Source organism: Eucalyptus grandis, chromosome 5 (assembly GCF_016545825.1).
Source record: "Eucalyptus grandis isolate ANBG69807.140 chromosome 5, ASM1654582v1, whole genome shotgun sequence".
Lineage (NCBI taxonomy): Eukaryota > Viridiplantae > Streptophyta > Magnoliopsida > Myrtales > Myrtaceae > Eucalyptus > Eucalyptus grandis.
In genome coordinates, this window is record NC_052616.1 from 54,427,310 (window position 1) to 54,438,986 (window position 11,677).

Consider the following 11,677-nt stretch of genomic DNA (forward strand, 5'->3'; position numbering starts at 1 on the left):
AGAGTTGGCTTAACCCAACTCTGCGCCACTCCTTTCGATCCTGATAATTTTCCTCCCATTTCTACGATTTTCTTTTTTGAACGACGAAAAAGTTCATTTTAATTATGCCAACCTCACGGTTTTTACTCTAAAAAATTACTGAATTTATTAAGCCGCATTCATATTATCAGTTTATTAAATGATATGTCGAGCCATTATTGACTTTTAAATATGACCCAATTACGTCAAGGATCACCGAAAATGTAAACTAACTTTATTAAATCTAGCTACTTGGTTTAAGGTTTTTAAATTGTCAACATCTACTACTTTTCTCTTCTTAACCACTTGCAAGTGAATTCCACTACACAAACCAGAACCATAAGCTCTGCAATATATAGCCTGACAATCGCCGACTCTGCATCAAGCAAAACCATCCAAAGCACCAAAAACACCAAACCCTAAGATGACTCACTCATCATTTACTCTTTATTTTTTCATTTTTCTGGCTGTTCTGATCCGAGCCTCCGCACATCATGCAGAATTCTGTAACTATACCAGGAACTTCACGTCGAACAGCGCCTATGTGAAGAACCGCGACACCATCCTCAGCTCGCTCTCTGAAAACGTGGCTGCACATGATGGGTTCTGGAACATGAGCACGGGCCAGAACCCAGACACCATCTTTGCCCTCGCTTTCTGCCGAGGTGATACGTCGGCAAATCTCTGTGAGAACTGTGTGGGCACTGCGCTCCACGATTTAGTGGAGAGGTGCCCCGACCAGAAGGGGGCTTTCTCCTGGGGAACTGGAGGCCAGCCATGCTTTGTCCGATACTCGGACACTCCAATCTACGGCATACTGCAAATGGAACCTACCCTTTTGATTGATAGCGTCGACATCATCACCATGAGCCCAGCAGTATGGTGGAACTTGACGTTAGGAGTATTGAACCAAGCTGTGGATAGCCCTTCGAAGCTAAAGTTCGCAACGGGGCAGGCCACCTTGCCGGACAACCGTACGATCTACTCATTGTTGCAGTGCAGTCCTGACTTGTCGGCAAACAATTGCAGGAGTTGCTTGAACGAAGCCATTGACTATGATGATAAGCACGGCCGCGGAAAGCAAGACAGCGGTGTTTATAAGCCAAGCTGTATTTTCCGGTGGGATTTGTACCCGTTTGTGGAGTCAAGCCATAGTCCATCACCACCTCCGGCTGCTCCGGCTGCTCCTGGTGGAAATTTCAGCAAAGGTACGTTACGTTGAGGCTCGTGGAAAAAGTGACATAACTTGATTTGACCGAGACTGTTGGTTTTTTTATTTATTTTAATTCTAGAGTACCTATCATTTTGAATTGTCGCTCTTAAAAAATTGCACTTTAAGAATAAAATATTGCATCCTGCTACTAAATTTACTCCTGAACTGCGACACATGCACTATAGTAGAAAACCTAAACTTATTGTTATTAGGCCAATTCAGTACTAAATTTTGTTTTTTTGTCAATTAAGTCATAAGTCTCTTATAATTTTATAAGTTCAATTAATCAAGTCAATTTTGATAATAAAAAAAAAAATGCATGGATACTAAACGTCCTACATATGCAATTTTTAAAAATATTTTAATATTTTTATTTTTTATTTTTTCCCTTTTCTTTCTCTTTCTTTTATCCTTCCCTTCCCTTCCCTACCTCCTTTAGCCAGCAAGGGCAAAGGAAGAAAGGAAGAAAAGAAAAAGAGAAACAAAAAAAAAAAAGGAAAAATAAATTACTAAGATAAATTAAATTTTAAAAATATATAAAAATATTATTAAATATTATTCACATTAAAGCCAATTAAACAACAAAGGATGTCCAGCTTCCATATCAAAATCTTAACGCAAGAATTCCATACCTTCAAGCACTCGAGGACGTAATTTACAAAGAATATGCATGTCGCTTCTCATATATAATTAACAATTGGATCTGAAATAGGAAATCTCTTTTAGGAGGCCTAGTCAAATTAGGAATCCCACTTGTATAGGGAAGTTACCTTTTTTTTAATGTCAAATTTGAGATCAACAATCTCTACCTCAACTCAACATTTGAGCCAAGTTACAATCGCTTTGCTAGGATATAATCTTTGTTGCTACTTAGTTACCACAAACTTCTTCCACATCTAAGTTGCGCTTGGACTTCACCACAACCATGAATCTTAAGGAGATACCAACTCCACTAATGCCTTTAACTACTTCACAAGGATTTTTAAGCTCAACCTCATCAATCACAAATAAACCAAAACCACCATTGCATTAATATTTATCTAGAGATTGATCAGTTATAGCAACTTTTGTTTTTAGACGCTTGACCTTGTTATTAACACCATTTATGTTGATTACTCTGTCATATTCTCTATCTTAGGAGTTCTTGGTTGCAACTCCATCTTGAGTTGAACATCATCCAGATATATATAAACAATCGTCAAATGGAACTTCTTTATTGATAACATGCAGATTTGATATTATGCAGCATAATCAATAGCCTTCCCTCTCCTTTTGCATAGTTTAGGAATATACACTTTCTTGCTCTCTCATCAAGCTTGCCATCACTCACTCAATCATAACATGTGCAATCAAATATTCTAAGAATTGAATAATCAACAACATTACCTGACTATACTTTCTTAGGAGTCTGACATCCAATTATAATCGATCAGAATTTATTCACTAGGTAACTCGTTGTACTAAGTGCATCCATTATAAATTTTCTAACCATAGTAGAACTAGAGAGCATTTCATTAGCCATCTATAATATAATATTGCTCATCAACTCTATAAACTATTGTAGTTCACTGGCACTAGTGCAAAGTCTCGCTTTGTCTTCCTTCAAGTAGAATTTGTTTAACAATTCTGAGCAAAATTCCACATTACTCTCAATCCACACTTGCTTAATTGTCTTACCAATCTACTTTCTAATCAAAACTCTCTATTGCATAATCCTAACAATGGCATCAAACTTGTGCCTCAATACAAACACTCATTTTCTCCTTGAGTAATTATCAATAACTATTAGCATAGATTTGGCACTCTTCTTTGAAGGAAACTGCAACAGCCTGCAAACATTCAAGCGAATTAACTCTATATTTTTCGTTGTATCTCTAACAATGGTACCAAACTGCACTTTTCAATGTTTTGCTTAAGTCATAACACTTGCCATACATTCAATTTTTCAGCACATAACCACTCACCAAATTCCTTCATTTAAAGCCTTCAGACTTGTTTTGGCAATGCATCCCAAACACATAATATGCCATAATTCATACTCTTGAATAGATGTATCCGACATCTCTACGACGAAACCCATCATTGTCTTTTCTAAAAGTTCATATAGGCCATTGTGTTTGATTCATCTCATTGTCATCAAGTCACCTTGAATGACCTTCAAAACATCACATATCTAAGTATACTGAGACCTAGCTAAATTCAACAGCTCAAAGGAATGATATTCTTGTTTAATTCTAGAATGTGCCTCATTCTAGTCAATGTTCTCACTGCATCATAATGCATTTAGTTTCTAACATCACTAACACTCACAACATCATACTTAGTGTTGTTCCCTGACTGTGCTTTACCACTATCTATGCATTTATTTATAGTAAACTAGTTCTTGTTTGGTGTAGCATGAAACAAGCAACCAAAATCAATAATCCATTCATCGAATGAAGAATCCTCAATGATAAACAAGACAATCAATACTATCCAAATTATTGTCAGCTATTAAAGCAATATCATCAAGAGACTCAACTCTAATTTTCTTACCATTGTCATTCTTTTAGTTAAGGCAATCCCTTCTTCGATCTACCACCCTCTTGCCATAGCTCCAACAAATAGCACCACTAGTTCTAGAATGACTTCATCTATTCAGATTTGCATTTCTCTTAGTAACACAAGTATTAGATGCCTTCATTCTAATCAAATGTTATTGACCCGAAGGAATTATTAATAATAATAACAATGGTATTCTAGCTATTAGGTAATAAGGATAATAGAATCAAAGCATGCACCTCATTGTCAAAGTCAATCTCAACTGAACTTAATTAACTAACTATTGTGGCTAATAGTATCATATAGAGGAGGATGAATACGTGATTTCAAGAATCTTAACAAACTTATAGTGGAATTATGAACATCAAGTTATATTGAGTGGAATAACTTAATATGAATATAAGTATATTAGTATATGTAGGACAAGGTGATTATATTGAGTATAGTGTGCTTTTATCAAACAAAGAATTAAGCACAAAAATAGAAAAATGTATACCACATAGCTTTATAGTGGTTTGACTTGGTGTAAGCCTACATCCACTTTCCTAGACTAATAGGCAACTAGTTAGATCCAACTAGTGATCTTTCGAGTAGTTATAGCAGTGTGTGCCTTGATAGATCACACTATCACACATCTAAGCAACAAACTATGACACTGCTAGTCTTCTTAATGAGATTACACTTTCTGAACACTTATAAAAAATAGTATAAAGAGGAAATTTTTATGTCAATTGGATATAGCTCAACTCTTGTTTTCTTAGTTTCTTTAGCTTTTTTTTTTTTAATCTCCTTTCGTACTCCTCAGTATCCAATTTTCTGATTGGACAATCTTCACCAGAATCAATCTTTAAGCTATCCATTAGACACTTGTTGAGCAAATCAATTTAGCCTTTGAAATCATTAAGCTGAGATTTCGAAGATTCACTCACCCATACAATCGAACTTTCCAATTTCATAAACAGAGTAGCTCAACTTTGGAAACAACTTGTCTTTTGGGTAACTGTCAATCAACTAAGCTTTAGCACAATTAGGATCTTCTTGCATAATCAATTTAGATCTTTCCACGAAAATTGGTGATCAATCAACATCTTCATTTTAGGAATCTAGGACAAATAACTAGATGTTATAAAGGTTAAGATAGTATAAGTCATCATTGGATATTTTTATCTAAAGCACATGATACACTATTGTGTGTAGGTAATAAAAGCGCATGCGTGTATTAGCGGTTCTTAGTAATATCGTGTTAGGTAATTGTAAGTACATTGGCGATATAGATCTTATAGACGGCTCACCTTTGTACCTCAGGTTCTTTATGAACTTCCTGTAATTGTAAACTTGTTCACCTTTCGACATTGTTTCTTCTAGTTTTCACGAATCTTTTCATTTTGCACATCTAAATTCCTTTAATGCAGATTTTAGTTTTACCTTAAACATAGACAACATTTACATTTATCAAGCTCGTAAAACACACATGAATGGTTTTTTCTATGCGAGGTTTTCTCAACACTAACAACCACATTGAATTCATTAATATGACCGATGCATCTTCGCTCATCTCATTATATCAAATCAACTTCATTGCTCGTAGAGGACTTCTCATACATGTCCAATAGGGCCTTGATCATGCCCACAATTATCTTCTCTTTCACAATATTAAGCACAACATGATGAGCTAAAGCCAACCAAATAACACAATGCTTATCTATCTAGCAATTCTCAATTTGCTTGCTTCATCAACTCTGACTTCTTCATGCCAATTCCTCTAGTGTAAATAATCCTCAAATTGTACCTTTCGAAGATCAAAATTTTCCCATCAAATCTATCAACTTTCAATTTTCCTCCTATCGTTATTGATTAACTTTGACTCAGCCAAGTCTGGCTTTTATATCAATTGTTGTAGAAAGTAAGTGATCGAATAAAAATATAAACAAAATAAGGAAATAAACTAGACACCATGTTTACGTGGTTCAAACGTGCAAAATTTTGACTTCTGATTCCAGCGAATGATCCTACATCTATAGGGAGAGTAACATAAAATTCCACTATAGACCAAGCTATATAATGAAGATTATGACAATGCTTGAGTTAGTCAAGCACTTTCAAAGTTTCCCAACCCCAATTACAACAACTTACACAATGTTTAGCCTCGCAATTTCTTGTAAAAAAATCTTTTAATTTTACAAAGGAACTAAATAAAATCTTAACCTGTGATTTTCATGGCTTCAAACACTCGAGGATGTAATTCATGAAGAAGACACCTCTTTGATACTCTTCACAAAGACACTTCTCATATATAAATAAGAGTTGGATCCAAAATAGGAAATGTCTTTTAGGAAATCTAGTCAAACTAGGAAACCTACTTGAAAATGAAACTTTCCTTCAAATTCGACACACATTTTCAAAATTAAAGTTGGTATGTCTAGGACATTTTCTATTAGGGAAAATAACAATTAGTAAAATGATAAGAACATTTGAAGGGAAATTATCCAAGAAGTTTTAAATTGATTGTACAACTACAAATTCAATCCTAAACTTTCCAATTTGGTCAATATAATCCTAAGCTTTTTAATAATTTTCCAATATAGTCCACTCGACCAATTTAAGTTGGAAATCGTTAACATGGTGATTTCATTAGCGCCGGTCATCCTACATGGCACAATTGTTGTCTGATGTGGACAATCATAGATGAAACACCATAGTTTTGAGTTTTTTTTATTTTCTCATTCTTCATTTTTTTTTTGTTCTTTTTTTTTTCCCTATTATTTCCTTCTCTACTCTGTTCATCTTCTTTCCCTCCACCAAGGCCAGTAGTGGTGGCCAAAGCCTTAGCGAGGGTCATGACCCTTGCCCAAATTCGAGCAAGGGCTTGCAAGCCCTCGCTAGTGAAGAGAAACTTTGATGGACACCCAACACTTTGGCCTTCAAGTGTGTACCCCTGAACTGAAAGCGGTCAAGCGTGTGCGTTGATGTTCTCCTGCGTGCGTCACTTGCTTCTTCCCTCTTAAAGATCACCTAATGCTCAGATTTTTCTTCGACTAAGCAAGACAAAATTTTCGCTTCACAGTCTGCTTGATCCTCTTCCTTTAACGTTTTTTAAATTCTGTTCCCCAAGATCACCGCTTGCCCAGATCTTGTCCCCTTAAAAATCTCCCAAACCCTGTCTTTTTTAAAGAGCCGTTGGTATGCGTTCTTTCTTCTTCAACGCTATTGCTTTTCTTGGTCGGTCAACCATGCTCTTTCCCACCGAATGCCCTGTGAACATATGATGTGCCCCAGAGAACGTGTCTCTCGTGGCCATCGCCAAGGCCCCGGCGTAGGAAAGAATAGGGAAAAAAGCAAAAAGAAAAAAGAGAAAAAACTGATCAAATAAAGTTAAAACTACATTGTTTCATATAAGATCATCCACATGTATTGACTGTGCCATGTAGTTGGTCAGGGCCAATTGGACCGCCAAATCAGCACTTTCTAGCCTAAATTGACTAAATGGACTATATTCGAAAATCGAAATGTCTATGACTACAATGGCCAAATTGAAAAATTAAGGATAGAATTGACAGTCATACAATAATTTTAAGATTTTTTGGATAATTTTCCTGAATAATCGGAAATTTGCAACCTCAGAAAAATAGTTGATAATTTCATAGTAACGTTGGTAAGTTATCAATAAGTCACCGGAAGATCATGTGAACGGTAAATTCCTTTTGCCCCCCAACAATTTTTTTATACTTACCAACTCTTTTAGAAATTTATCAGTACAAAAGAAAAGTCTTTTCTTGTACACAATGGTAGAATCGTCCTATTTATATGTGCTACTACAGGTAATATGTGCATCGCAAGTAGGGATGATCGGTTATTGGTCTGATCTAGTTCCATCTAGGAACCGGGAATCAAATTGGAGGAACCAATTCCTAGTTTTTGGAATCGAGGACCAGACCAAAGATGCTTTGAACCGGACTGGTCTGATTCTCTAGCAGTCTTGTGGAACTGATCTTGGGGCACCACCACTAGTACTTGAAGTCGTCAATGGTGTGGAGGGTCTGGGTGATGGAGACATAAAGAGAAGAGGGGGGGCTAGGGAGATCGGGGCCTAGCATGGCGACACTAGAGGTGGGACGACAGCTGGGGGAAGGCATTGAAGAGGAGGGTGAGGAAAATGAAGAAGAGAAGGAAGAGGCGGTGGAGCACCGGAGCTCGTTCTTCCGCTAGTTGATGGCACGCTTCTTCTAGAGGACCTTCTCGAAGTGTAGCTGGATTTTGTGTTAAGGGGGTGGGGAAGGGCGCAAATCTCCGAGTGATGAAAAGAAGTGAAATCAAATGGGAAAAAAAGTCGGCAAGTGAGGTGAAGTGACTTGACGAAGACTTTTGAGGACAATACAGCTACTTCCTTATGACAATCTCAGGGGATGAGGCTTATTGCAGGCTTGGCATAGGTTAGGATTATTAGGTTTACCTTTAAGAAATAAAAAATAAAAAATAAAAGTAAAAAGCAACCGCTCCAGTTCAGTCCGGTTCCTCCATTGGAACTAGGAACCGGAGACTCCCGGGAGTTGGACCAAACCGGCCGACTTGGTCTGGTTTGGGTGTCCGGCTAGTTTGGGCGGTTCCTGGTTTGGGCAATTTCCATTGCACATCCCTAACCTCAAGGCCAAAAGTGTGAGAACCTAAGTGGAATTTGAAGTATGAGGGTCAAAAGTTTATGTAAACCTTCAAGGGTTTATGTGAGTAGAGTAACAGCCAATGGTTTTTGTTAAAATAACGCGTTATTGTTTTGGAAATGGTATCGATCCCTATTAGGTATCTGGGCACCCGCTCTTTTATGATTGCAACTAACTGATGGTTTTAGATATGCTGAGAAAAACCATTTTCTGATCAGGTACCTTGGTTGCAACTATCGTTTCAGTCGCTGTTTTTGTAACGCTTCTCTTCATCGGTTGTTGTTGGCTTCGGAGGAGGCGAGCACAGAAGAAATATGAAGCGGCAAAAGAAGAATGTGGTAATAAATATAGAAAAAACAAATAGATTGAAGCTTTCAATTGAGAAACTTAATGATTGTGAGGCTATGACCGTAAGACATGAAAAACAAGTACAAGTCTAAACGACTTTGTTGTTTGCTCATGAAGGTGTAACCGAGATCCCATCCTTAAAGTCCTTGCAATTTGATTGGGATACTTTACTTTCAGCAACGAACAACTTTTCTCAAGAAAACAAGCTTGGCGAAGGTGGATTCGGGGAAGTTTTCCAGGTACATTAGTGATCATTAACGTCGTAAAATGCTTTCGAAAATCGCTTAATGCTCGGTTTGGATTTGAGCCTGAAAAGATTGATGATATATAGTATCTCCTTGAACTTTATTCCGATTCGATGGGGTACCTGAAATTTTTCAAAAGTGCTCTTTTCGCATAATAGAGAGCTAGATGCAGTGTACTTTCACTTATTTATTTTTACAGTTAAATAAGTTTTTGCTTAAGCAATTTATGAAGGTGTAATTTAATATTTAAAGATTCTATCACTCTCTCTCATAAGCATAAAAAAATCTTAGGGAGACAAATAGAGTAATGAAAAATTTGAACTTAGAATCTCTTATTCTGATATCATATGAAATTTATGAGATCTTGCCAACTATTTCAAAATCTAAAGTTATAAATAAATGTGTGATTTGATATTTAAATGTTCTAACATCAACATTGTTGAATTAATCCCATGTCATGAACTTTCAGCTCACTTACATCGCATTGGACGTTAAATGAGCTATATCATCCCTTTTTTCCCAAGAATTTCCATAATAAAAGGGTTTCTAAATTTCTCTCTCTAGTCATAAGAATGACTTGTGGTCAATGTCTACTTATAATGGTATATAGTGTCCATGGCACTATTGTGTAGATGTTATAATAGCGTGAAGACCTGACCAAACAATTTTAAATCTTTGGGAACCCAATTGAATCAAAACATAGTTTCAAAAGTAACATTGCATACCAGTTAAAACTTCAGAAAGTCATTATCCTAAAAAAAGAAAAAGAAAAAAAGAAAGTAAAGAGTTCTCAAGATCTTGTCACCTTTCACAAATTTTTACAGGGTAGACTTCCCAATGGACGAGATATAGCAGTGAAGAGGCTATCCCAGACTTCAGGGCAAGGCGGGGAAGAATTTAAGAATGAGATTATGCTGGTAGCGAAGCTTCAACACCGGAATTTAGTGAGATTGCTTGGATTTTGCTTGGAAGGAGGGGAAAAGCTACTCGTATATGAGTTTGTGCCTAACAAAAGCTTGGACTACTTCTTCTTTGGTTTGTTCTACTTCATTGGTTTTAAATTAATGTATGACATAGATGATTGAGCAAATAATCATATACTCATTTACTCGATCATTCATAACATTTTTAATCTAACTCATATGCCTCCTAGATGATACTCTCGTTTAAATCATTGCAGACCCCATGAAAAGCAAGCAATTGGATTGGCCAATACGTTACAAGATAATATCAGGTATCGCTCGAGGGATGCTCTATCTTCATGAAGATTCTCGGCTTCGAGTCATTCACCGGGATTTAAAAGCTAGCAACATCTTACTAGACAACGATATGAGCCCCAAGATTTCGGATTTCGGCATGGCGAGGATTTTCAAAGTTGATCAAAGTAACGCAAGCACTAAAAGAATTGTAGGAACCTAGTAAGTCTCGCATTCTTCAACATTTACCCTAAGTTAGCTTCTAGTAAGAATCGATAATGGAATTAGTATAATGAAAGGCATCCCAACATGTGTAGTTGTGGTGGTGGTTTTCAGCGGTTACATGTCCCCGGAATATGCTATGCACGGACAATTCTCCCAAAAGTCAGATGTTTATAGCTTCGGTGTCCTCCTTCTCGAGATCATTTGTGGCAAGAGGAATAACTACTACTACCAATCTAATAGAGGCGAGGATCTCACAAGCTATGTAAGTTTTCTATATGATTTAATTGTTCTTCGCACTCTCAATCAATGATGTTGTTCAGTGGTTCACTTGTTGTGTCCAATTGAGCTGCTCTAGGCTTGGAAACATTGGAGAAGCGATGCACCTTTGGATATATTGGACCCGGCATTGGGAGAATCTTATTCTAGAAGCCAAGTGCTCAAATGCATACATATCGGCTTCCTATGCGTTCAGGAAGATCCAGCCAATAGACCGACCATGGCAAACATAGTTCTTGCGTTGAGTGGCCAAACTCTTAGTTTGCCAGTGCCACGAGAACCCGCCTTTTTCCTCCAAAGGGAAATGCCGAATAACTTCATGGGGAGAGACCAGGTATATGATCAAATTACCAGCAGCTCTGTGCCATTGTCGATTAATGAAGCGTCGGTCACCGAAGTCTACCCTCGATGAAGCACATGAACATCTATTCTCGACATGATTTCATCTGCTTCTTGAGCTAATAATGTAAATGTTGTGTCCAGAAGAACCATTTACTTCTACATGAATAGTTGGATGAGTGCGCTTGTATAGTCACCAATAAACTTGTAGTGATGCGACTATTTCCTTTTCTCTTCATAGAGGTTAGAAGTATAAGGCCAGATTCTGAAGGTTAAAAGTATATTGCCAGATTCTGAGTACCAGTCTAATTCTGAGTATCTTTTGGATTATAATATAATTCTTAGTATGTCTTAGATTATTACCTCGTTATTTTGCTTGATTATAATTTCTATTGTAATAGTATGTTACTATATATAGCTATCCTGTAAAACTTATAAATAGGCTCATATATAATTTAATAAAAAAATACAGAAAATTTCACAACTTTATTTTCCACTTTACACTTATCATGGCATCAACGTTATTATAGATTGAAAAACACAAGTTGGTGGCTGCAACAACATTATTAGCTGCCCGATACTCGTATTTGGTTATATCCACCACTGTTGAGAGTTGCACCC

The 11,677-nt window shown here is 36.8% G+C and overlaps 1 protein-coding gene across 2 annotated transcripts; it reads left to right on the forward strand.

Annotated features, from left to right (window-relative positions):
* Nucleotides 1-336: 336 nt before the first annotated feature.
* Nucleotides 337-11,413, forward strand: LOC104447666 (putative receptor-like protein kinase At4g00960). Of its 2 annotated transcripts, none has more exons than XR_005551071.1 (7): nucleotides 337-1,226; nucleotides 8,646-8,765; nucleotides 8,893-9,014; nucleotides 9,845-10,055; nucleotides 10,201-10,438; nucleotides 10,534-10,703; nucleotides 10,797-10,937. XR_005551071.1 is itself a non-coding variant. In XM_010061380.3 (7 exons), exons 1-7 carry the CDS (start codon nucleotides 443-445, stop codon nucleotides 11,127-11,129), a joined length of 1,959 nt encoding a protein of 652 aa, XP_010059682.2. In that variant the 5' UTR covers nucleotides 337-442; the 3' UTR covers nucleotides 11,130-11,413. The 2 variants fall into 2 exon arrangements, 1 of the variants encoding a protein (XP_010059682.2); XM_010061380.3 differs by having other exon boundaries at nucleotides 10,553-10,703; nucleotides 10,797-11,413.
* The last annotated feature ends 264 nt before the right edge of the window (nucleotides 11,414-11,677 follow it).

Excerpts from the sequence above, each read along its gene's own strand:
- LOC104447666 (XM_010061380.3), top strand. The coding sequence starts at position 443 with ATGACTCACTCATCATTTACTCTTTATTTTTTCATTTTTCTGGCTGTT. Across the intron at positions 9,015-9,844 it reads GATTCGGGGAAGTTTTCCAG|GGTAGACTTCCCAATGGACG; the intron begins GTACATTAGTGA and ends AAATTTTTACAG. Across the intron at positions 10,439-10,552 it reads AAAAGAATTGTAGGAACCTA|CGGTTACATGTCCCCGGAAT; the intron begins GTAAGTCTCGCA and ends GGTGGTTTTCAG.